Consider the following 24743-nt stretch of genomic DNA (forward strand, 5'->3'; position numbering starts at 1 on the left):
CCCTTTTTTTTACAGCCACCTCTTCCTGAGCCAGTGAACATTAATTAATGCATTTCTTGCTTGTTTACCTAATTGCTGCATAATTTGTTCCCATTTGGACCCACGCCTCACTTCATCAACTCGTTCAATTAACAACAACTATCTGGCTTCTGCAGGAGAAGCCGGGCTCGGCCGGGACAGGCAGGGATGGATTAACCTTGGCGCCAGAGAGGAAACGTGTCCTTCAAGGTGGTGATCAGCATTGAAACTGCCAGCAAGCACATTTCAGAGAGACCTACGCACATGCACACACACACACAAATATACAACACACACACACACACACACACACACACATTCCCCAAAGGATTCCTTTAAGCTCATTAGGAATCAGCCCAAGTTCTTGGACTTGGTGAACGTGGAGGAATGAGGTCTCCGTTTGTGCCAGGTTGAGGCCAGTGCGGGGGGGGGGAGGGGGAATCAAACTCAGGCCAATCCCAAGAAAAGCACTTGCTTGTCTCTCCCAGGCTGCGCCCGAGTCCAGAGCCAGGGTGGAGCGCCTCCAGCCTTGGCATGCCATGGGAAGACCATCAATGAAGAAACATGGCCAGCACCTGGTCCTGAGCATTATGGCAGAGGCACCTCTTCTCTCTTGTTGTCCCACCACATGGAAAGCATCTCTGGCCAAATACAGAGAGAGAGGGGAGGGAAGAGGAGACCCCAAAGGTATCCTGAGCCTGTCCCTGGAATGAAGACAACCAGCACCTTGAATTGTGTCCAGAGACTGGCCCAATCCTTGGTCATATGGCTCCTGCTATGTGGGAAAATCTGTACATCCTCTCGGCCTATGCACACATCAGATATCCAATCCTAGAGCTACTTGTTTGTTTCACAATGTATTTATCCTACAAAATCTAACCCTTAAGTCCATGCAAGCCCACCCCCTCCCTCCACCACCCCAACCCCACCCCCATCCACACAGAAAAGAAAGGTTGAAGATGGCTGTGGTTAAGAACAAGCCAGCCCTTGGGATGAGGAGGCAGCTGTCCATGGTCCTGAAGGACAGCAGCCAGGTTTCCAGAGGAGCATCAGTGGCAGTGCAGCCTCCCACGGCTTGGCATCTTCCAGATGCATTGGAATGTGACTCCCATCATCCATCACACTCCTAGGAGATGATGGAAGCTGTAAGCCCAACACATCTGGAGGGCACTAGGCGGGGGGGAGCTATTTCAATGACACAACAGATTACCAGTGATGGCCCTTCCCTTTCCAAGATGCCGCAGGAGTTTCCAGTGAATATTCTCTGGTGGAAATCAGCTTCACTTCCCACCCACAAGGCATCATCAGGAGGTGCACCCAAACATTGATAGACACCAATTCAGAGGCCTCAAGGGTGAGGGCCCCCCCGATGAGGGATCATGTCAGAAAGTGAGATGAGAAGGGTGCTGGGCTTCTCCACGAAAAACAAAGCAAAGCAAAGCAAAGCATGCTGCTTATATACCACCCCATGGCACTTCAAACACTCTCTGGGTGGTTTACAAGTTAATTATGCAGGCTACACATTGCTCCCCCCCCCCACGAGCTGGGTACTCATTTTACCGACCTCGGAAGGATCGAAGGCTGAGTCAACCTTGAGCCGGCTACCTGGGATTTGAACCCCAAGTCATAAGCACAATTTTGGCTGCAGTACAGCAGTTTAACCACTGCGCTACGAGGCTCTATATACGACAGGACACTCTGTTCAGACACAACACAGTCCAGCAGCACCTTGTGACAGTTGCATATTGTAACCCTGTGCACACCCAGAAGCCTCTCTGGGTTGGCACCCTGGGTTGACTTCTAGATTGGAAGAGGGTTTTGCAAGCACGGCGTTTGTCGGGGTGCTTCTATTTGGAAACAAGATACACAATTTAGGGAAACCTGGCAGACTCGTCCTTGGCTTTTAACGAGCCACAAAAGGGAAGACAGAGCCTTTAATTCCACGAATGTTAAGAGAGAAGAACCTCCAAGGTTTGTTGCGGTGGGAGGCTGCTTCGGAGTGCTGTTGGGTCACAGGAAAAAAGCTTGCACAAAGGCAGAGGAGCCTCTGGAAGTCAAACACTGCCATCTACGGGATGATGAAGCCACTACCATGAAGGGAGGAACTTTCTTAAATCCAAACAGGGGACATTCAAGGTCAATCCTAGTTAAGCAGTTTAAAAATCAAAGGATCTCCACAAAACCAGAAGCCACGGCTCTGTCACAAGGCTGCTCCTGCACACCTCTAACCCTAACAGAAAGAAGGGTCTTTGCCAGGACAGAAGGTGTGTGTGGGGGGGGACTTGGGATTGGCCCCGGCTGTTGCAGGGCTTCGTCCCCCTGTGGCTGTGACGCCTCTCAGATGAAAATGTCTACAGCTGTTTTGCTTCACATCGACCCCTCCGAATCGTCTGTCTGGGACTCAGTGGATTCAGCTGGACGTTCTGCAGTAACCTCCTCCAACCCAACACCCTCCAGTTGTCTTGGACTATAATTCCCACCATCCCCGCCCAGCATGCCCAGTGGCCTGCAACTACTTTCCAGAACTTACATGGCTGGGGCAAAAAAACATGAAAGGAAAACAGTTCCATCTGGCCATGTTGAAAGGGAAGGGACCCTGGGGGGCCCTGGGGGGGGCTGATGGTCAAGGTGCCTGGGGCATGCGCTGTGAGAAGTCCTCTCTTCCCTGGGATTCTAAAGGCGAACCAACCCTGTCATTCACCCTGTGCCCATGGTGGGATGATCTGGAGACTGACTGGGGAACTCCCTCTGGAAGGGCCGCATCAGAGTCATGTGCCAAGCAGAAGGCGGGGGAGACGGGCGGCTTGAGATGAGAACCCAGGGACCAGTCAGACGCCCGCTCTGCATGAAGGAGGAGAGGCAGCCGGCATCTCCACAGAGGTGGCGCAGCCATGCCGGGGATGCTGGGGCTTTTCCACCAACCTCCTCATGAGCTTTTCCCGTCCCCAAGGGGTTCTTGGTGCAGTCACGGTGCAGATCAAAAAAGACCTGCCCCCTACCACACATCTCACAGAATGCAACTCCTTCTCTGCCTCACTCCAGAAAGGTCCACCTCCAGGTCACGGGACGTCTTTCCCATACCAGCTCTGTTCGCCAGACGCACGCACGCACACACACATGCACGCACCCAACCACTCAGGTGTGGCATTTCATGCTAGGTCTTGGGAAAGAGAGAGGTCCCATCTTAACTTTAAAATCTGTAAGTTAAGATGGGAGATGGCTTACCTCTCTCTTTCCCAAGACCTAGCATGAAACGCCACACCTGAGTGTGTGTATACATATATTTACACTGTCTTTTTAAATCCGCCGTTTTATCTGAGGGGCGAGCCACCTTGGGACCCCTAGGGAGAGAAAGGCGGCACATAAAGAATATCAATAAAGTAAAATAAAATAATTACTTTCCCAGGAAGGGGTCAACCCTTGGACTCACCGACCACCGTGAGGACCTCATTCTCAATGTCTGCCTTGATGTATATCCGGCCCCGGCGCTCAGTGTGGTCCGTCCCACAGAGACTCGGTACGTTCATCACGCAGCGTTTGTGGACATTCATCATGCACGCTGAGAGAGGATGAGAGGGAGGAAAAAAGGGCCTTCAACCCAAAATCCAAAGAAAGCCAGTCGGCTCACCTAACCGCCTCCCTCAACGGGGGAGGTTTCCATCCTGGTTTCCTAACGCAGGCAAGCTCTTGGTGTCTCTCTCTTCCACCGGGCACTGGAGGTCAAAGGCCCAGACCTGAACACAGCTTCATGACTTTCCACAGCACCTACGCGGCCTCCTTCCTGTCAGCAGCATCAGGGGACAAAGCCCCCACCCCCACCCCTTCTGTATGCAGTGGGGGCAGATGTGGAGAAGAGGCAGAAGAAGTCCATTGAAAAGCCACCTTCTCCGGCAGGGAGACATTCAAGGGTATCGCTGGCCTCTGTCATCAGCGAAGGGATCGAGAGCGAGGAGGACAACTGGGGGCATCTTGCGCGCTCCCTCACACCAGCCCTTGGAGGGACCCAAGGCCACCTCTTTCTCTCCAGGAGGCCAAGTCCTTCCCCTCACCAACAGAAATCTCCCCCTTCTTTTCCTCCCACCTATTCTTTCTCCCTGCCTTTCCTGGGGTGGCCTCATCTCTTCTCTGAAGAGGGACAGTCCTCTCTGTTGGGGGCTTCCCCCGTTTGGAAGCACCTTCCACTTGAAACTGCATCCAGCCCACGTCTGAACAGGAGACCAAGCACCTGGAGGAGGAGGGTGAGTGGGGACCTGGCGGTGGCCCATCGTCCACCATGAGCGGCCCCCAAGCAGCAGCCTCTGCTGTGGGCATGCTGCTGAACAAGCCGCCGTCTGCCCCAAGTGTGGTGAGGAGAAGTGTCCTTTTGTTTCAGTTAGGAAAACAATCAATCCCCCCCCCACTTTTACCTGATTAGCCAACGTAAACGCATGCAAAGCACTTGTCTCCCTCCCCATCTTTTTTATTAATGTCTCAGTGGCCACTTTAAAGCTGTCACAGATTACAGCCTTTACGGCATCATCTAAGCAACCACAAGGCGACTTGCCCCCCCCCAGAGGCCACTTGTGATCTTTTAAGGACAAGTGGCCTTATCTCCATGTGAGCTGTTGTGTCGCTTGCAACAGCCTTTTTCAGGCACTGCTGCTCTCTATGGGATTTCCAAGGTTCGTGGAAACGTGGCGCCCTTAGGGGGTCAATGGCCCCACTGACCCAAGCCCAGGAGTTCTGCCACAGGCCCAAAGTGAACAAGCAGGTGTAGGGCAAGGGGGGAGCCCCACCCATGGCGTTTCAGCCCTTCTCAGAGAAGGGCTGCAATGCGCACCGTGGCCGTTAGGGGTCTTCCCAAGCCTGAGTCACGCAGGCACCTCCAACGATTCCTTCTGGAATGCGGCAGCTGGCGCCTTCGGCATCCTTTAACCAACCACACACACACACACACACATCAGGCTGCAATCCTAGCTCTCATTCAGCATAAAGGGGTCTCCACGTCTAGGCATGAGCATTCAAGGGGAAAGCAGAAGATGGGGAAGGGCAGCTGCAGAGAAGGCCGGGAGGGCTGCGACAAAGCAGGGCCAGGCCTTCTGCCACCCCTGGAAGCTGGCAGGGGGCAGGGGAAGGGAAGCCGTTGCTCCTGCAAGACGGATGTTCTGCACCCCACGGAAGGGCAGAAAAGGATTCAGGCCTGCCTTCTTTCTTTGCCGCTCACCCTCTCCTGTGGCAGGAAGCCTGGGCATCTCCTTTTCCCTTGCCCCCAGGGCGGAGAGGGCACCGCACCTGCCCTGAACCTGGGGTCCTTTCTGGCTGGGATTTTCCAGGCATCTGCCTCTTCTTTCCCTTCTCCTGATATTTACTCCCCTCGTGGGGGGGGCAGTCTGGGAGAAATCTCATGCGCCTCTGCTTTCAAGCTGCAAGACACAAGGACCCCCGTGTGTCTTTCTTCTCTGGTGCAATCTGTGTGCCAGGCCATCTCTCTCTCTCTCTCTCTCTCTCTCTCTCTCACACACACACACACACACACACACACACACACACACAAATTTCTTTTAATGCAGCAAACAGACTCTACCAAACACTTCTATAGAACTGGGTCCCAGAGAAGCAGGTCTCCGTGTTTTCTTTATCAAAAGGTGTAGAATAAAAATGCCCCTGCCCCCCTGCCCCCCCACCAGAAGAGAGGGGAGAGGCCTCAGGCCGGGCTACAGGGGGACCTGGGTGGACTTACTGTCGCATTTCATCCCTTGGTGGATGAGTCCGTACAACAACGAGCCACAGTGGTCGCAGAAGGTCGGGCTGGAATACGTGTGGATTTTGAACTTGTGCTTGCTCCGCGGGTCCTGGAGGCAAAAGGAGAAAGAGCTGAGCACCCCTCCCAGTGAAGCACAGAACAGAGCCTGCGCTTTCCCCCTGACCCCATCAGGGTTCAGACCCACTTCAATGCACCTCGTCAATTTGATTGATTTGGGGTAGAGGAGAGGTAGGTACAGATGTTGCCAGAACTTTGAACTGTGAGCAGAAAAGCAAAAAAAAGAGAGCAGGACATCCGCAGAGCCCGTGTTGCAAAGGAGTGGCATGCTTGCCTGTGACCCGCTGGCGTCTCTAGTCTAATCATCCCGCTCACGTTTTCATCCACTTTCCAAAGGCAGCCTGTGCTGAGCATGTTGTGTGTGTGTGTGTGTGTGTTCTGTGCCATCACTTATAGCCACCCTAAGGGGGCTTTCAAGGTAAGTGAGATATTTAAGGAGTGGTTCTACCAGTTCCACACACTCACCCCGATGAGTTTCCGTGGCCAAGCAGGGATTTGAACCCAGTTCTTCAGAGTCCTAGTCTGCCACCCTTTCCATTGCACCACGCTGGGAATCCCTTGAGCATATTACCACGATCCAAGTGGGATGTAACCCATGCATGCATGACGGCGGCCGGATCGGACATTCCCAGAAATGGACGCAACTGCTGTACCAGCCTTAATTGTGCAAACACACTCTTGGCCTCAAGAAACACCCAAGAACCCAGGCTCGGGGCTGAAACCAGGAGCACACCGGAACTGGGAATCTGTGTCTCCCGAGGAGCCTCATTCCACCCACCACCAGTTAAATCCCTGTCCTCTGCTCTGCCTTTTGGCCAACCGGGAGCACCTTTAATTGAGGTGGATTTGGCTTCGACTTCTTCCAGTCTTTTGCTGGGATGAGGCACTGCTTTCAAACTGGCATAGCTTCTTTGGATTTAGATGGAAGGGAGAAAGAGAGTTGGAATCACATTGTCCCAACCGTGCCGGGCTCCCAAACCCCAGGCAAGAGCCTTCCGGCACCACAAGCTATCCTTCTGCGGCGAGTCTTTGGATCAGGGCACCCCACATAAAAAGCTCCCTGAGAAAAGGGAGGGGGACCTGCCAAGAGTTTTGAAGAAAGGCCCGGGGGAGGGCTAAGCCCAGTCGAATCAGTTTGGTGGGCTTTATTGCTCATCAAGTTCCACCCGCCAATTAATCAGTGTAACAACTTACTTCGCTCTGTGCTAACAAGCGACGTGAAGGAAAAAGGGACTAATGGAATGTCGCTTAAACCAATCTCGTTAAGTGCCACCTCTTGGGTGTGGGGTTCGGCAAAGTCAATTGCGTCAAAAAACTGAGAGGCTTCACTCTGGAGCAAAACCTCTTTGAAATTCATAAATGCTCCAAAGATGCTCATCTTAATAGCTGGGTTGGCAGCTGGGTAATGAGCAGCCAGAGAAAACGGGGGGTTAACAACAATTAACCTGCCTTCAGCGAACCTTCAGAGAGCAAAGGAGGCCTCATTAAGCCTTATCGCTCGTGGGGAAATCTCTCTTTCTGCTTCCATGGGAGACGGGATCCTTTTCAAGAACACGCACGGAGGCCGGTTCCTCGGTTCCCAGTGAAGATCTGAATCTGGCCGGAAGAGCACGGACCGACCGGGGGTGGCCCCTGGACTAGCCCAAGCCATTCGGAACAAAAAAATTAAGATGCAAGATCCCTCTTGTACAGTATTGCCGTTTTGAATCCAAAGGCTGGGTTGGGTCCAGGACTAAGCCTGAAAGGAGGGCCACCGATTCTGTAGGGTTGGAGTGGCTGGGTGGGGGGCGGTTTTGCCCCAACCTGGATGAAGCCACCCTGAGCACTCCCCACCAGAGAGCAGACTTGCCTAGCGTGGAGCTCTTTCCTCCAGTACTTTGGTACTGCTTTCCAGCCTCTTCTGCTTGAGCCAACCTGCTAATGGAAGGCGTTGCAGAGCTCTTTGCAAGCAAAGCTGACGGGGAGGACTGACTTGAAGGTGTGATTTTGCACCTACACAAGACGGAGCCTTCCCTGGAGCAGCCCCTCCCCATGTGGAATGGCCTCTCCTCCCCCCCATGGGGAGTCAGGCAGGCTCCCTCCCGGCAGAGCTTCCAAGAGGCAGTCAAGGCGACTTTGTTCTCCGTGACCTTTAGTCTTTCCAGGGGTCAGAAAACTGGAATGATTTCTAATGTCTTATTCTTAAAGAACCTTGAAAGGTCGTTTGCCGTTGAAAAGGAATTTTTAATCTGTTTTTACACTAGTTTTGTTCTGCAGCAGGGCAGGTGGATAGAACAAGCCCCCCCCCCCGCCTTCCCTGAGGAGAGAAGAGAGCAGCAACTTAAGCCAGGTGGGCACTAGCAGGTAGGTCGGCTTTTCCTCCGTCGCGAGGCCCTTTGGCTTTGCTCTGAGCCAGGCCTCCGTTCCTTGCCTTTGCACAGACAGGCATTTCCCCACCCCACCCCCGCAAGAGGCTGGCTGGCCCTCAGTCACATTCGCCCTGATGTGCCCTGATGCTTCCCATCACAGCCATTCACGTCTGCTGCGGGGCTGAGCGATTTATCTCTCTGGCAGCTCCGAGAGGCTGCAGGAGATGCTCCCAGAAGAGGACAAGTGACACCGACATGGGCCAGATGGCTGGGACTCCCTTGGCCAGTGGGAAGAGTTCTGCAATCAGGCGAGGGCTTGCCCGCTCCGGCAGAAGAGGTGGGCCACCTTCACCTTCGCCTTGGATTCGAGCTGGGGCTTGGCAAGGACCGCCCGGGTGTGTTGCACAATTGCACTAATGAGGATAAAGGTAAAGGTAAAGGTTCCCCTTGACAACTTTTGTCCAGTAATGTTAGACTCTAGGGGGTGGTGCTCATCCCCGTTTCCAAGCCATAGAGCCAGCGTTTTGTCCGAAGACAATCTTCCGTGGTCGCATGGCCAGTGCGACTTAGACATGGAACGCTGTTACCTTCCCACCGAGGTGGTCCCTCTTTATCTACTTGCGTTGGCATGCTTTCGAACCGCTAGGTTGGCGGGAGCTGGGACAAGCGACGGGCGCTCACTCCGTCGCGTGGATTCGATCTTACGACTCTTGGTCTTCTGACCCTGCAGCACAGAGGCTTCTGCGGTTTAGCCTGCAGTGCCACCACGTCTCTAATGAGGATAATAATCACTAAAAAGGCTGAAAAGTCATTAGCAGTGATCTCATGGCAACAGGCAAGGGGATCCACCAACAACTGTTGTGTAACACATTTTGCAGTTATCTCCTGGGTGGAAGCCATACTCAATAAATTCCTCATTCTCATTGATTTTGGCTGTCTTGATCCGATGTGACACCGAGGTGGGAAATTCCCAGTCCTCAAAAGATTCCTTTGCTTCCCAGTGAAAGAAAGAGGACAAGTGGCTCTCCCCCCCCCCCATTCTCAAGATTTTTGTAGTTTGCACAAAATGCCTTCTGTAAAAAAGGTATCCTTTTCCTCTAAGAAACTAAGCAGATGCAAAGAGTGGAACTGCAGAAAGACTGATGGCTTCTTCAGAAAGATACAAAGAACCCATTTGGTATTTCACCCTTTCAAGTGTCTTGGAAAAGATGGCCCTAGGCATTGAGATTGTGCACACGTTCCGTGGCTTGTGCATGTGACATCATTTGCGAAATCTGTGCCATTTCTTGTAAAGCCACAAAGCCAGAAAACACCTTGTCCTCTCACAGGGTGAGGAGAAAGGCAGGGAATTGTCTCTGGCATACAGGGGGTAAAAAAGGGGGGAACAGCTCATTAACCCCCCCCCAAAGCTCTCCCAGTTCTACCAAGCCCGGTAATTTAAGGCTAAGCCAAGAAAATGCCAACATCTGGTGCAGATGTGAATTCCAGGCAAGATCAGAGTCGCGGAATGGTTTCTGTAGCCAAACCGACTGCCTGGCTGAGTTAGTTCACACAGCGCGAACTGTTAATCAGGTGGAAGAAAACACGACGCTGGCACCATTCATGTTACCAGATTTCTCTACTGCGGAGGAAGCAATAAAACAGAATAGGATATCCCCTCTGGAAGCATAACAAAACAGCCACATTTCAGAGCAGACAATTTCCCCTAATAATCCATTTCACAACAGAAACTAATATTGAAGCGAACAAGGTATTCAGCCCGAGAAAAAAAATATGTCGGGAACAGAGTTGAAGGAAATATTGCTGCGTGCTTCGGGGGGAATGCCTCCAAGGGCTGAGGGAAGTTCTCATTGCCTCTGGAGGAAGATGCATTGCAATCCTTTTTGAGTTACAAAATCACTGCCCCCCTTTGCATCTCTGTACACAGAAATGAACATGGCTTTGTGTATGTGTGTGCGTGTTTTGCCAATCACTGCCTTCTTTTGTGACCCATGAGTACCCCCCCCAGAAAGGAGGGCAGAGGGAGGGAGGCCCCTCCTTCCCAGCCCGACCCTTAGCCCCTCCCTTTCATGTTCCAGCCCCACTCTTTGCCCAGGTGGGCTCACTCAACGCCTGCCTAGAATAAGCTTCAGCCGCCACCGTGGTCCTCCCGGCATCCGGCCCGCAGCACTCCAATCACATTGCACAACCCCCAGAAGGGGGCTTGGGGTTCCCCCTTCCTCCTGAAACCTCCACTATCCTTCCAAACTACCCTGAAGGTACAGACGAAGCCTCTGGCTGGGGGGAGGGGGGACCCCCATCTGGCTCAAGAGCACCCTGGCTGAGCAGTTCTGACAGGCGGGGAGAGGAAAACGTTTCTCAAAGGTCTGTGGGCTGGCAGGTGGCAAAATGGAACTGACATCTTGTCCAAGCCATTTTGCTTCAAAAGCGAGACCGGTCGGGCCGGAACCCACAGGACGGCTGCTGGTGCTTTGGTGCACTGGTTTCAGGAGAGGCACGGAGGCTGGCGGTGGCTGGCGGCCACCGATCTGCGTACGTGAGCGCATGGCTGCCCGCAGTTTTTGGAGATGAAATGGCGGTGGTGAGACAGAGAACGTGGCCAGCCTGCTGCTGGGTCTGGGTTTTGGGCACTGCTACCTGCAGAAGGTGGGCAACTCCTGCGCCCCTACACTCCTCACTCCTTGGGGCTCTTTCTCTTTAAAGGGCTCACCCCCCCAAACCTGAACCGAAGGGCCACCCAGCCCATGTCAGACTTCAAGTAAAGAATCGCAGGAAGAGAGACCAGGGAGGCTGAGCCAGCCCATCGCCCCCAGGGGGAAAAAACTCCACAGCACCACATGGCTTCCTCCACTTGGGTGCAATGTGCGGCAATTCTGCCTCAGTTCTAAAAAACAATCCCAATTCAGCACCTGTACGGATGAATTGCACATGCCATCTGATGCAAACCCATGTCCTTCTCTGCCCTCTTCTTCAGCTATGTGTGAAGAGCCACCCTCAAGACAGACCGCGGGGGGGGGGGGCGGGCACTCGGGTTTCGCTCGGTTGCCTTATATGCAGTTCTTAACTTCCTTCCCTGTTCCTTGAGGATAGTTTTTAATTTTATTTAAAGAGACATTTTCAAGTCCGTATAATTATGCCTTATCTGCCCAGTAAATGAGTATTGCTCTCAGTAGACCTCATATAGATGAAAGTCTCATTTTTCCCCCATAAGAAGTTTGACACAAAGCAGAGCTGACAGATCAAAAAGCTGGGGAATTTGGTATGTCTTTTAAAGGAAAAAGAAGATAATTGAAGGAAGGGAATCTCACTTCATCTCTTCTGTACTCTACAAGGCTTAAGGGGGGGGGGAGAAAGAAAGGGCCCTCTGCCCCACCTCGCTGTGGCTGCTGGGTTTGTTTCCCGTTCCTTGAAAATTTGGGCCAAAAGATTGAAGGCAGAGGAGTGACCCTTGTGATGTCACAGAGGGGCGGAGAAGGACTTGGAGTGGGTGGAGGAGGGGTGGCTTCATGACCCCTTGATTGAGAACCCTCAAAGTCTGAAGCAAAGGAAGGTCCCCTTGGGCCTCCCTCTTCATGCCATGAGGGTAGACCAGTGAGAGCATCTCCTGCACCATCAACATGAAGTGCCCTCCCCCATTACCCAGGGCAACAGATGGATGCCAAGTCCCATTCATAGGAAAAAGATTGTCCTAATCTGGACCGATTCCATCTCTCTGATGAGGAGACCCATCTGCCCTAGCAACATCCTTGGGGAACTGTCCATGGTGCTGGGCGAAACAGAAAGGACAGAAATGGCTGCGAGGGTACCAGCTCTCCTGCTACCCAGGGGTCTCCCCAATGAAGTTGGCCAAGAGGGTCTCAGAGACCATCCATGTCAGAGGCTAAGCATCTGGAAATTTTACTGTCCAGACACATTGCCATCCATTCTAATTCCTGCTATGGATATTCTTCTTCATGAAGTGCGGTGCCCAAAAAAAAGGACTCTGTGACTCTGTACTATTATCTTCCCTGATTCGAACACGAGATTTCTGTTGACCCAGCTGGCCACATTAGACTAGCTTTCTTGCTGTAAATCACACAATTGACTCAGCTTTAACTTCTGGTCTATTAAGACCGCTAGAGCTTCTCAACAAATATTACTACATGCGCTACACATTCCACAAAGGACATTTTAAGGTTAAGCCTTTAGCAGCCCTGCCTGACATTCCAGTTCTTTTCACCGGGGAGACAGCTTAAAGACCAGCTGCTTCAGAGCAGACCGTGCCTGGGAGGGATGCAAAATGGCCCAAGTCTTTCACAAAGACATATAACCTCACGTCACCCCTTCCACAAGCCCAGCCCTCTCCACACGGGGAAATTTTCCAGCCCTGAAGCTGCAGTGCCATGATAAATGCATGCTGCCAGGATGATCACTGCATCCAAAGCACAGCCAAAGACACTGTAGTTAAGAGTTGTGACATCATGCTAAAAGGAGGAGGGAATAAAAGAATTAAGGATGATTCACTCTCAGTTCAGCTGCACTGCAAATGTACTACAGATATGGACTGGGAACAGGTGCCAAAGAGAGGTCACCTGGCCACCCTGAGGCCACTCCAAGCTATGGCTGAGCTGAGGCTCTAACCAGCCAAGACTCTGCCTGAGCTACTCTGTTCCAGGGCATGCACGCATGCATGCACGCACGCACGCACGCACGCACGCACGCACGCACGCACGCATCCATCCATCCATCCATCCATCCATCCATCCATCCATCCATCCATCCATCCATCCATCCATCCATCCATCCATCACCAGCTCCTCCCTCTTTCCCTCCCTCCCTGTGCAGCTACCTTGAGGGATAGATTCTGGGGTTTTTAAGCTGCTTTGTAGGTTAGTAAGACAGACAGTAACACAGTGATCAGATCTGCCTTTCCCCCTCCTGTGTGAGGATGCGCTCTATCCCAAAAGAAGCGGCCAATGTCCTGTTGCTTAGTGTAAAATTGCACAAGAGTAGGTCCGTTGAATCAACAGGGATTGGATGAGTCAACCTCTCCCAAAGTGCCTCTGATTGAAATGGACCTGCTTTAACTGTGACTTACTTTAGCACAGAAAACTGCAGTTAAAGTAGACCCATCTGATTCAATGGAATTTATGGAGGGGCTAACTCATTAAAGTGCCATTGATTCAATGGTCTTGCTCTAGCGAAATTTGCTATGCTAAGGAAGAAGATATTGACCAATATTTGGATGCACAGACTTGGAGCTTTCAGTTTTCCAAAACACTTGCATACACACACCCCCTGCAAAACTGCTCTGATGTCTGAAGTTGGGGCTGGATTGGTGACAGCCCAGTTGCTGTCCAATAGGCACCCCTTGAACAGCAGCTGCTCAAACTGAGCTGTGTTGAACATTTGCAGAACAGACTTTTCTGGCAGGGGGGGGGCACTTCTGAACTCCCCCTTGCTGATTTTAAAATCTGATCCCAGTTATCCGACAGAGAATCAGTGGAAGAGTTTACTTACATCAGAGGCAGGACCTTTGTCTGCACCGGGGCAGGAGAAGGTAACAAATTCATGGCACCTCTTATGGACGACGAAGCAACAAACTGCAACAAGAAAGCACGGGTTAACAAAGGACGGACTCGAGGGCGTCTCTAAGCCAGCTCAGGAAAGAGCAGAGGCTGGTCTGTGCAACTCCTGCCAGCCAATGGGCTATTTTGTGGCTTTGTAAAGCATGGCTGCTTTATTTCCTATGCTTTTTTGGATGAAAAAAAAAGAGAGAGAAAATGGCTTCTTAATTAGGGGCTGCTAACAGGATTAGTCACCCATTTCTTTGGTTTTGCTTTTATGAGCCATATACAGTACTGTGAGGCTGGCCATTTATGAACCAGAGTTTAGAAGTCTATTAAGAGGCAAAAATGTATTTCCTCCGAGCTCAGAACAAGCCTGCAGGGTGATGGTTCAGACATGGAGTCACAGCAGTTCCAAGGCTGGGCAGGAACGCAGGCAAACCCAGCTGAAACCATCGCTGGGCAAAGGGCCTTCCCTAAGCCCTGCGCATCCACCTGCCCAGTCATGCACAAATGTTCAGAAAAGCTGCTCTGGGGGGGGGGATGATTGGGGGGCCGTCAAGACTCCCATCTTGCACACCAGTAGCCCCCTTTCCAGGAGGAACCAGCTGTGCTTTCGCTCCTCAGAGCTCCTCTACCTTTCCACCTCCCTTCCAAGAAGCTCCTGGAGGCAAAGATGCAACCGGAGGGGCCTCGTGTGGATCAGCAGGCGACACAAAACCTTTCCCCGTCTCTGCTCAAACCGAACAGGCTTGACTCTAGCCAGAGCAGCCCGAGTGGGCCCCTCTGGACCCCTGCAAGATGATGATGGGTGGAGAGGGCGGCTCAGGCCAGGACTGTCCCACCCCCCAAACCATGGGCTGCTCCTTCCCCACCACGCTTCCCATTGGAGGGCCAAGGAAGAGAGAGCCATAAGCAGAAAACAGCCAACTCTGCCGGATTGGCACAGAGCCCCACAGAATTGCAACCCAGCTCCTTCGAGGGAGGTCGCCCGTGGCGCGTGTGTGCCTGAGGGGGAGTCAGTCGGCCGGCCTTGGGGATGGTGGGCCCCTTCAGGGTCCTTCGCCTCCTCCTCCTCCTCCTCCTCCTCTCTGGGCTGTTTCTAAAAGACCAGAACTGGACCAGGCCCGGCGTCAAGTGGACACCTCGTCCCTGGCAGGTCTTCACAGGAAGAACCAGCTTCCCCCAAAGGGAACAGGTGGCCACCCTAAGTACAGACCCCTTCCCCTCCAGCATGCGTCCGTCTGGCCAAGAGGGTCCACCCCGAGGTCTCAGGCAGTCCCTCCTTCCCTTTGTGACCCCGGGGGGGGGGTAGGGAGAAGAGAAGCCCCCCCCCTTGCCCAAAGGGAAGGGTAAAGGAACCAAGACGTTGCAAGAGTCCCACTGGGCTCCTCTTTTGATCTTACGGCCCCCGTCCTGGGCCATGGGCTCAAGATTCTGTTTCAAAGTTTAATTATTAAGTGTGCCATGAAATATACATGCGCCCACTTCGCAGCTCACCACCTTTCCGCTGCTTCCCGGAGTCTGCAGTTCTCATTTTCCGTGGGAGAAAAATAATTAGGTTCCCAGCCCCCAAAGGCCATACAGCTCCAAAGGCCAGGACGGCCACCCTGTTCGCAACCCAGCGTCTGTCTGTCTGTCTGTCTGTCTGTCTGTCTGTCTAGCTCTCCTTCCCCCTCACCCATCAGGGCAGTCTTATGAATGCACTTTAAAAACACACACACACACACACATTGACTGAATGCATTATAATATTATTATTATTAATTCCTACGACATTGTTCAAATGCCTAAAATTATCCTCCAGCCATTCCCAAACTGCCAGAGGGGGCCACAGGCCGGAACCCGAAGGCTACTCATTGCCGGCACTGTACAAATGCAAAATGATGCCTGAGGTGTAGGGGCATGAAGTGGGTGCACTGATCCTCTTTGGTGCCATTCTTCAGCTCAACACACACACACACACACCTCGCTTCCCACACACGCTGCCACTAAGGACAAGAAGGATGATGGGCAGCTCTGTCACTGGCCTAGGAGGGGTGGTTTCTCCATGGAGCCTCCATGGACAGTAGCAGTACATCTGTGGCCAGTAGCTGATGGGGTTAAACTACAGCCGTAGGTATTCATACCTCAGTTTTAGGCAGCCTTCTGACAGGTTTTAACCAAGCAATGCTTAAACCTGAGTGGACGCCTCCCCAGATCCGTAAGACATGAAGTAAGGTGTAACAAAGCATGTATATGTTCAGGTTTTTTTCCTTCTGAGAAGCAGGGAGGAGATGAGATCATGGATTTTGAAATAAGTGAAATGGCTGCGTGGCAGACACGCCAGTGACCCCAGGAATCTGGAAGGTGCCCGGAGAACGGTCAAGATGGCAAAGTCTCTGGGAAGCACGCTCTTCGGGGGAATAGCTGACAGAGCCAGATCTGCTCGGTCTGGATAATTAATCATTCCTTTGTTTGCTTTATTGATAGGTCGCATTTCTCCTGATAAGGGGACGCGAGAGGCCGCTCGCAACAGCAGAAGCAATGGAATTAAAAACAGAGTAAGTCAAACACTACAAAACAATGCAAAGGAACGTAAGATGGGACGAAGCAGGGGAGAAAACAGGGGTCTCCTCCAAGGTGGACTGCCCACAGCCCCCTCCCGGCCAGGCCGCTTCCCGTGTTCTGGGCGAGAGGGGTGGAGGGGCCGCTCTCGGTCCTGGCTAAGAGCAGGGAGCCCTTGGGGGCCACTCAGACCCACAAGCCCCCCCCCAGGGCCCCACCTCAGCCACGTTTAATGCCTGGGTTTGCACTGGGACTCCTGGGGGGGGGGGGGGACAAGGTGACGGCCGTGTTGAGCCTCCTGGGTCCCTCGGAGGCCTCCGATACCTTCAACTGTGGGTCACCCGGAAGACACCAAGACAGCATCTTTGGTCCACCCTCTTGTAGGCCAGGGCCATTTCTACCTGCGGCCCCAATCCCAGGAAGAAGAGGTGGGTAAGCTGGGCCTGTGGCATCTCTCCGGCACGCCTTTCTGCTCCACGTGGTGTTTATTTCTTCTTCTCTGCAAAGCCACCGGGACGAGGTCGTTCGGGGATCCGGAATGAGACGTTATCAGCACATCTCAGGTGGAGGAGGCTGCTGTAAAAGCCCCCAGACGGTGCCTGGAAGCACTAACCGACTCCACGAGGAACAGCAAGCTGAAGGGCAGCGCTGTCAAGATGGAGGCTCGGAGGGAAGCCGGCTCGCCCGCGGAGGGAAACACTGCGTTCGTTCTGGACTGGATCAGACCAGGCTCAGAGCCCAACAGTGCTGCTAGAACCAGCTTCATCGCCGGAGCCTTTGGCAGCATGGCGCCACCCGTGAAAATGCAGGGATGGGAAGATTTGGGAGGAAAGAACGAATGGGAAGCCGGCTGCCTTCAGAAGACAGAAAAGGGGTTCCAGGAGCGTCCCTGGAGAGGCCACGAGGAGAGCAGTCAGCTAACGGGTCCGGACGCCACTTGGGGGCTCCACAGCCTCTCTCTGTGGCCTGAATTCCCAGGAATTTTCCAAAGGACTCCCTTGGCCCAGGCTGCCTGCTACCAGCAAGGTTGTGTTTTCTCTCTCTCTGTGTGTGTGTGTGTGTGTGTGTGTGTGTGTGTGTGTGTGTGTGTGTGTGTGTGTGTGTGTGTGTGTGTGTGTGTGTGTGTGTGTGTGTTTGTTTGTTTGTTTGTTTGTTTGTTTGTTTGTGCACGCACACACACATATCCGTAAGTGGAAACTAAGCATTGCCACTGATTCTGAGATAAAAGAGACCAGCAAAGCCACTGGTTTATACCTACAGAAGGGGGTGCTTTCTAAAAACGCAGTCCCAACCTCACATGTCTTTTCACTGGAAGGTCTAAACAAACCAGGACTTGAAATGAACCCAGAGACCATCATTGCCGGGGGTGGGGGGGTGGGGGGGGAATTGTCCATTATCGGCAGACCCTTAATTCCAACAGAGCAGAAGTTCTGCGGGCGGTTTCAGGGGGAGTCAGGCGCCACCCCAGCCAGGTTGGACATCTCGTTTGACGCCACCTGCCTGCTCAGCCTCCTAGGTTTCCCTGCACGTTGGATGCCACGGCCAGCAGCAGCATCGTAGCCCCCCCACCCCAAAGGAATCGGGGGGGGGGATCAGCAAGACTGCAGCCCACTGAACACATCCTTCCCAAGGCGCTTCTGTAATCTATGGGGGGCAGGAGGGGAGAGAGAAATTTTGCTCCTTGTATTGTGAACTATTGGTATGTTAAAAAAAAAAACACAACCACCCCAAAACCCTCCGCCTGGGCTTGAGTCCCTTTCTCTGAGCCACTTCCTGTTCGCAAGCGACCCTTGCAAGGCTGCCTGAGGAGGAAAGAACGGAAGAGAAAACTCACCCACCCCCATCCAGAGAGCGGCAGGTGCTTCCTCCCCTTTCCATGTACAGAATGCAAAGATGGGTTTAGGGGCCCGAGAGCCGGATTCCACAGCATGAGCAGGGAGACAACCAAGGCAGGGAAAAGCCTGGGCCAGATCTGGGATTTTCCCCCCCTCACCCCCACCATCCCTGCCCCGGCTGCTCAGAGACCACCAGCTTGGCCTGCTGCTGGCTCAGCCACTCAGGGCAGGATGAGCCTCCCTCCCCCCACATGCCTCTGCGTGTCTCATGGGCCACCAGGGCTAGACCCCCATGTGGTGCTCCTTGAGCCTCCCCCCCCCCCGTGCATCTCCAAAAACGAGCAAGAGGGCCCCCGATCAACACAAAGCAGCCAGGGCGACAGGCAGAGAGGCAACGGGAGAGGGGGGGGACTGTACAATTCAAGCATCATAACATTGTCTCTAACCCAGGAGGTGGCAGCGTGACTCGTGGTCAGTTTGTTCTCACAGAGGATGATGGGTCCCTGTTCACCTTTCTTTAAGGTTATTTATGTTCAGATAAAAAGATAAGACTTGGCACAGCCTTTTCCAGAAATGGGGACGGGCCTTTTTTATCAGTCAAATGGAGGGCCGTTCCCCCTAAAAGATGGCACGTGGCCCCTCCATTTGCCATGCCTTGTGCAAGAGGCGGAGGCGATGCCTTGGGAGAACTGGGCCGAACCCTGTCACCCTGGACAAGGCCTCGTGAAAGTCACCCCGTGGGATTTGGAGGCTTCTGAAGCGGGATGGAGTAAAGGGGTGGCCAGGCTTCCACTTTGAGCTCCCAAGATTCTGTAGCTATTCAGGCTTTGAAGAAGAGAAACAGAGAGAGGGGGAAATCCAGTCCACCCACCGAGAAGACACACACACACACACACACCCCGGCCAATGAGCCCAAACCAACCCTGTTCTGGCTCGCCGGTGGTTTCGCAGCAGTGCGAGCCCCTTGGGACCCATCCACCTGTGCGCTGGGAGGCCCCCAGAGACGCGGGGTCATGTGCACGAGAAACAGGCGGGCAGGGCAGGAAACCCTGAGCCGGCCAGCCGAGAATTGGGGGGGGGGAGAGAGAGAGAGAAGGGAGGAGACCGGCAGAGTGGAGGTTCCAGTCTCTTCCTTGCCCCAGAAAAACTGGGTGGGATCTTCGGTGACTTCTCGCCTCTTGAGAGAAGTTTGCTAAGAGTTTTGCAAGACACTCCACAACACCGGGCTTCTCGTTGTGGTAGCCGGATGTCAAGACTGGCCAGCCACTCTGCCCGCTCAGAGTGCCAGGCCAGGCCTATTTGCTCGGAAGTGAAGTCTCAGTATGTCCACCACACCTTACAAGATAGGTGTTCCCTCCCACTCTAGGATGTTTCGTGGGGTCAACGTCAGCACGGAGCACTTCCAGATCCTTGGCTTCTCGCTGGCCAAACCGCCTCGTGGGTTTTAAGGTTTCATGGCTTTCTTCTTTAGATGCAAATCAGAGCATGTTCTCTCCACACACACACACAAGGTCACGTCCCTCTGTGATCACATGCATAGGTGCCCAACCACACCAAATCTCTGGTAGGAGAGAGCGCAACGTGCCAGTGCAACTGTTTACTTTTGTGGATAAAGTGTCCCAAACAGGCTGCAGGACCGGAAACACCTAAGCTGCACCAAACAGAAAAAGTGGCCAGGAAAAAATACAGTGGAACTCAGCCACTGGTGGCTACACTGCCAAATGGGGAACCCGGATGTGGGGGGGGGGTGCCATTGAGCCTTGAAGCCACACTGGTTCGAATCTCTGATGCAAAACACCCAGAGTCCTGTTTGAACCTGGAGTGCGAACAGCATTTGCAACTGTCCGGATGGTTCAGTGGGAGGGAGCGCTGGGAGCCAGGAGCTGGATTTCTCTCCCCCCACGCCCCGGCAGTGCTTCTCCAGGGAGAAGGGCCAGCCTATGTGGCCTTGGGCCAGTGGCACAGTCCCAGGGCACCCTCCGGAAGAAGAGAAGGGGAAACAACCCCCTGAGCAGTAAAACCCTGGAAAAGGCCACCCTCAGTCAGAATCAACTTGACGGCACATCATTATTAATTAACTGTATTTCATGGTCCTCAGAGGGGAAAAAAAAGCATTTTGTAGAAGCCTTTCAGGGCTTATGAAACGAGGATGCGGCCCTAAAAGGAAGAGCGCTCAGCCCTTCCGATTCCTCCAGGTAGCACCCCACGTTTAGCCTCTAAATGGCACTCTCTCTCCCGAGGGCGGCCGGCGGCTATTTTGGATGGCTTCTCCTCCTCCTCCTCCCCCCCCCTCCTCCTCCATGGCACTTGGGAGGTGTTTGAAAGACTTCCAAATTAAAACGCAAGCGCTACGCGTGGTGTCTGAGACCAAGGGAGAGCTGGATGTGGAAGCCTCCGGGGAGAACTCTGTGCACGGCTCTGGGCAGTGGGGGGGTGGAGGGGGTGCTTTCTGCATTTCTGCCATCACCTCCTGCTCTGCTCAAAAGGCCAGTGGTCGGCGGGGGAGCGGGGGGACTGGAGAGAAGCTTCTCGCATTTTCCTCCCTGTCCTTTTCCCTGCTGACACAGAGACCAGCCAACTATCGGCAGAAGGCGGCAGACTTCCGTTTCACAGCCGCTGCCACTGCTGCCGCCGCCGCGGTCTCCCAAATGGTGGCAGGGAAGGTGAGACACCTCAAGCCCTGAAGAGGTTTTGTCTTGTCCTTGATTACTCACCAGACGCTGGGCTGTGCGCATGAGCATCCCGGCAAAGCAAGGCCATGCGCATTGGAGGAGGAAAGATACTGGAGGAGAAGGGGCTACTAAAAGCCACTTGCAAGACCTAAGCTGTGCCACCTGGCAGCTCAGGTTTAGCAAAGGTAAATCACTTGTTTTTGGTCGGTCTAGCAGGCGAGGTGTTGCTGCAGTCTTACAAAGTGCCTTCCATCTGGGCAAACCCAAACTTTGATCAAACTAATCAAAACCTTTCGGGGAGAACTCAGTGAAGACCAGAGTAAGGGGAAAGAGGGGGGAGGAGAAGAGCCGTAAAGTCAGGCCGCTCCCTGACACGGTGGGAAACCCAGCCGGCCTGGTGTGACATTGGCCAGGCTGGGGCTCGGGTGACAGACGAACCAGCCAACACTCCCTGCCTCTCCCCGGCTTTGAAGAAGGAATGCGATCCTTGCCTTGTTCCTCTGCCATCCTGCAAAGAGCATTCTTGGCTGCCGTTGTTCCAGATCTCCGGCCGTTTACAGCACGCACTCCTTTCCCCGTGCAGCGCGGTGCCGCTGGAGGGCTCAATGTCCACTTTGAAATGGCACTTGCATGACAGGGGGACGCCCCACCCGGCTCCTTCCACGGCAGCCGCTGCCCTCCCGCAGCCGGCTCAAGGTCGATTCGGCCTGGCTCCTCGTCCTTCCGAGGTCCACAAATGGCTGGCAAGGGGTAGGGAGGAGGCGCAAAGTGTTGTTCACCTAATTGTGTTGCAAACTGGCCAGAGGTTGCTTTAGGACTATACAGAGTGTGTGTGTGTGTGTGTGTGTGTGTGTGTCAGCCTCTCACGCCAAACCCACATTCCCAGATGGGCGGCGGCAGGGGGGGGTGCAACCCTGCTCCGCTTTCCCACCTCATACTTCCAGACCCCGATTCCACTTCCTCCTGGGATAAGAGCACCCCGCCTGGATTTATTCCGTTCTTTGACTACTGAGCTGCTGCTTCTTCCCCAGGACTGGGATTCAGGGTCCCTTTGCCACAGGAGTGAAAACAAGGGCACCGGGGGGGGGGGGAGCTCATGGGCTGAGCTGCAGAGGAAATCTCAACCTCCCTCCAAATTTGTGGGAAGGAGGGAGGTTGAGCTGCATTCCACTCCCCCAGTGGCAAACCTTCTGTGAACAGGTATCGAAAAAACAGACGGACCCGGCAAGAGAAAAACAGAGAAAAAGGCGTAACTCTGAAATACAGCTAAACAGTGGCGTTGTGATGGGTGGTAAATTTGCAGCGTAGACTGTATTAACGCACTCTTTCTAATCCAATACTGCATTAAAATGGCGCTGAGTTAAACGGAGAACCAAAGGCACCCTTACAGGATCAATCCATGAAAAGCCCCTTTCTCTGTAGCTGGCCCAAACCAAGACGTTTTTGCTTCCTGACCTAAGAACAGTCAAGGAGACTTCCAGCCCATCTTCCCTGGGCAGGGAGTTCCGCAGGCCAGGAGCAGCCACGCAGAAGGCCCAATTCTCAGGCTCATCCTCCCTTCCCTGACTCCGTTCCCCTGTCACCTGGCCTTCCCCTGGGCAGGCTTGTCCCTCCTCGGTGGGTGACTTAGAAGGGTCTGCTTCCCGCGCGCACCCCGCCCACCACAACCCAGTGCACATTCTGGCAGCCCAGAGTCCCTTGTGGCCATCCTTCAGGCCCCCCCTCCATTCCATCAGGCTTTGTCCAATCCCGCACAGAAAGGTCTTTCCAGAGAACGTCTTCGTGGCCTTTCCCGGTTCTCCGAGAGGCGGCTGGCGCTGCCCCCCTCCCAGCTCAGCCCGTGCGATCCATCGGCCACCCTCACTGTTGGCATGCCCGAATGAAGGGAGCGAGGGGCAGGGCAGGGCAGGCAGGACCTTTCTGGGCACCCTCGTTTGAAAACTGGCAGTGCCTGCTCCGAGCCAGCAGGCTGGGCGGCGCAGGCCCACCTCCTCGCCCCTCTCCACCAGGGCTCCTTCGCCCACAGGCAAGGCGGCGCACCTGCGGGAAGGCCATCCATCCTCGCCCGATGCCCTGCCCTGCACGGCCCACGGGACTCCTGGGCAGCCTGTTCTGCGCATTCACATCCGCCTCCGACCCCACCGGCCTGTTTCCCCTTCTGCACCCCCAAAGAGGCCGGCGGGCGCCCGGCTGCTCCCACTCCCCACTCCCACCGAGGGCGGGCGGCGGTTTGCGTTCCCCTCCTCTCGCTCCCACCCCCACAAGCCGGTGCCAAGCGCAGCCGCTGGCCAAACTTGCCATTTCCATAATGCACCTTCTGTTGGGCTCCTTTGCTTCCTCGCGGCAGGGGACGCCAAATTACACCTGTGGTGGATGAAGGGCCGGCCCCTCGAAACCGCAAGGAACAGAAAGCGGGAGGGAGAAGAGAAAGGGAAGCCCCCCCCCCGCCCGGGCGCGCCCCTTTCACCAGCGACAATGGACCCGCAGAAGGAACAAACCAAAAAGGGTGGGGGAGCCGCCGGGAGGGGCCGGTGACGCATCCAGGGCTTTTCAGGGCCCAAGAACCGAGCCCACGACAGGAGGGGGGGGTCCCTGCGTGGGCCGGGTGGAGAAACAGCAGCCGCCCGGCCCCAAACCCTCGGCAAGGCAAAGACTTTGACAAAAAAGGTAGCAGGCATTTCAGAGGAGGAGGAGAGAGAAAGTTCACCCCGGAGGGACGCCGAATCTCGTGCATATCAAAGACAGGTTCCAGGGGGGTTTAGCTCAGTGGCAGAGGGTGGCCCGGGTGCCCCAGCCGCCTCCTGGGCTCCAAAATCAGGAGTCACCCAGGAGAGGCCGGAGACGGTCCTGAGCCCCTTGCCCTCCCCACTCCCAGGAGAAGAGGTGGTCCAGGCTACTCTGGTTTCTCCGGCCCCTCTCTCCTCCTGCCCCCCCCCCCAAGATTGTCCCGTGGGAAGAAGTCAGAGAAAGGTCAGGAGCAGCAGCTGAAGCCAGCAGGGAACGCTGCCTTGAAGACAGCACCAAGGGTACCAACAGCCCAGGGGTGAGTGGCAAAGAGGCCGCCTCCCTCCCTCCCTCCCTCTCATCATCTGCTCCTCCCTCCCTCCAGAGACAGGAGACACAGGTACACACCCCTCCATCACTGCTCCCCTTGCCCTCTTTGCCTCTTGCTCTCAGGCAGGGGCAAAGGCACTGCCTGGGGCTGTAAAAGTCCCTTATCTGGCCGTGTTGAGGAGGTGGCCAAATTTAGGGAGGGCTCTTTCAACTCCCGCATAAACAGAGACACACAGACACACCTTAAGAGGCAAAATAGCAAACACTCATTTTCTTCTGCCGCAAAGCCCCACTCAGATTAAAAGCAGCCGCTTAAAAGAAAATCAAACAAGACAAACCATCCCACTGAATTGTCACGGGTGGGAGAGAAGGAGGGGGAGGCCCCGCTGTGGGGCTCAGAGGGTTCCCCCCTTCTGAGGTGGCAAAAAGCGTAAATCCGTATCTTTTCCGCAAAGCGGCATTTTCAAAACTGGTCAAAGAGCAACCCTGGAGGGTCTGTAGCGAAGCAGACGCTGTTCTGCAACCGGCCTGCTAGCTTTGCCCTTTTCCTCCTCCCTCGCTATCACCAGGAGCAGAAGGAAGTCGGTGGCCTTTGAGCGGAAGTTCCCCTAAAATGTTATCAGAGGCTTTTCGACTCTCCAGGGCCTCCTATCCTCTGCTGCTCCGTCCTTTTCTTCTTCCTCCCTGGCAGATGATGTGAGCCTGCATGTGTGAACCGCCCGCAAACAGAACCCCTGCTTTGGAGGGGGTGGGCAGTTTTCATGGGAAGCTGCACGGCTGAGGAAGGCCTCCTCTGTTCAGCGCAAACGCTTCCGTGCGCCTGCACCAACTTAAAGGCACCCCCTGTCAAGTAACCTCCAAGTTAGAGGGACCTTTACAGGGGTTGCAAGGAAAATGAGGTATTTAAGGAGCCAGTTTATCAT

General features: G+C 54.3%; 1 protein-coding gene across 2 annotated transcripts in view; it reads right to left on the minus strand.

Moving 5' to 3' along the window:
* The window catches only part of PRKCB (protein kinase C beta), a 93134-nt gene that overhangs the window by 47943 nt on the left and 20448 nt on the right, over window positions 1–24743 (minus strand). For both annotated transcript variants that reach the window (XM_072982977.2, XM_072982976.2), the window contains exons 3-5: window positions 13666–13748; window positions 5738–5849; window positions 3449–3577 (exon numbers count right to left, since the gene is read on the minus strand). In XM_072982977.2, the coding sequence (XP_072839078.2) occupies window positions 3449–3577; window positions 5738–5849; window positions 13666–13748 (324 nt within the window). The remainder of the gene's footprint in view (window positions 1–3448; window positions 3578–5737; window positions 5850–13665; window positions 13749–24743) is intronic.

Source organism: Pogona vitticeps, chromosome 13, assembly GCF_051106095.1.
Source record: "Pogona vitticeps strain Pit_001003342236 chromosome 13, PviZW2.1, whole genome shotgun sequence".
Taxonomy (NCBI): Eukaryota; Metazoa; Chordata; class Lepidosauria; order Squamata; family Agamidae; genus Pogona; species Pogona vitticeps.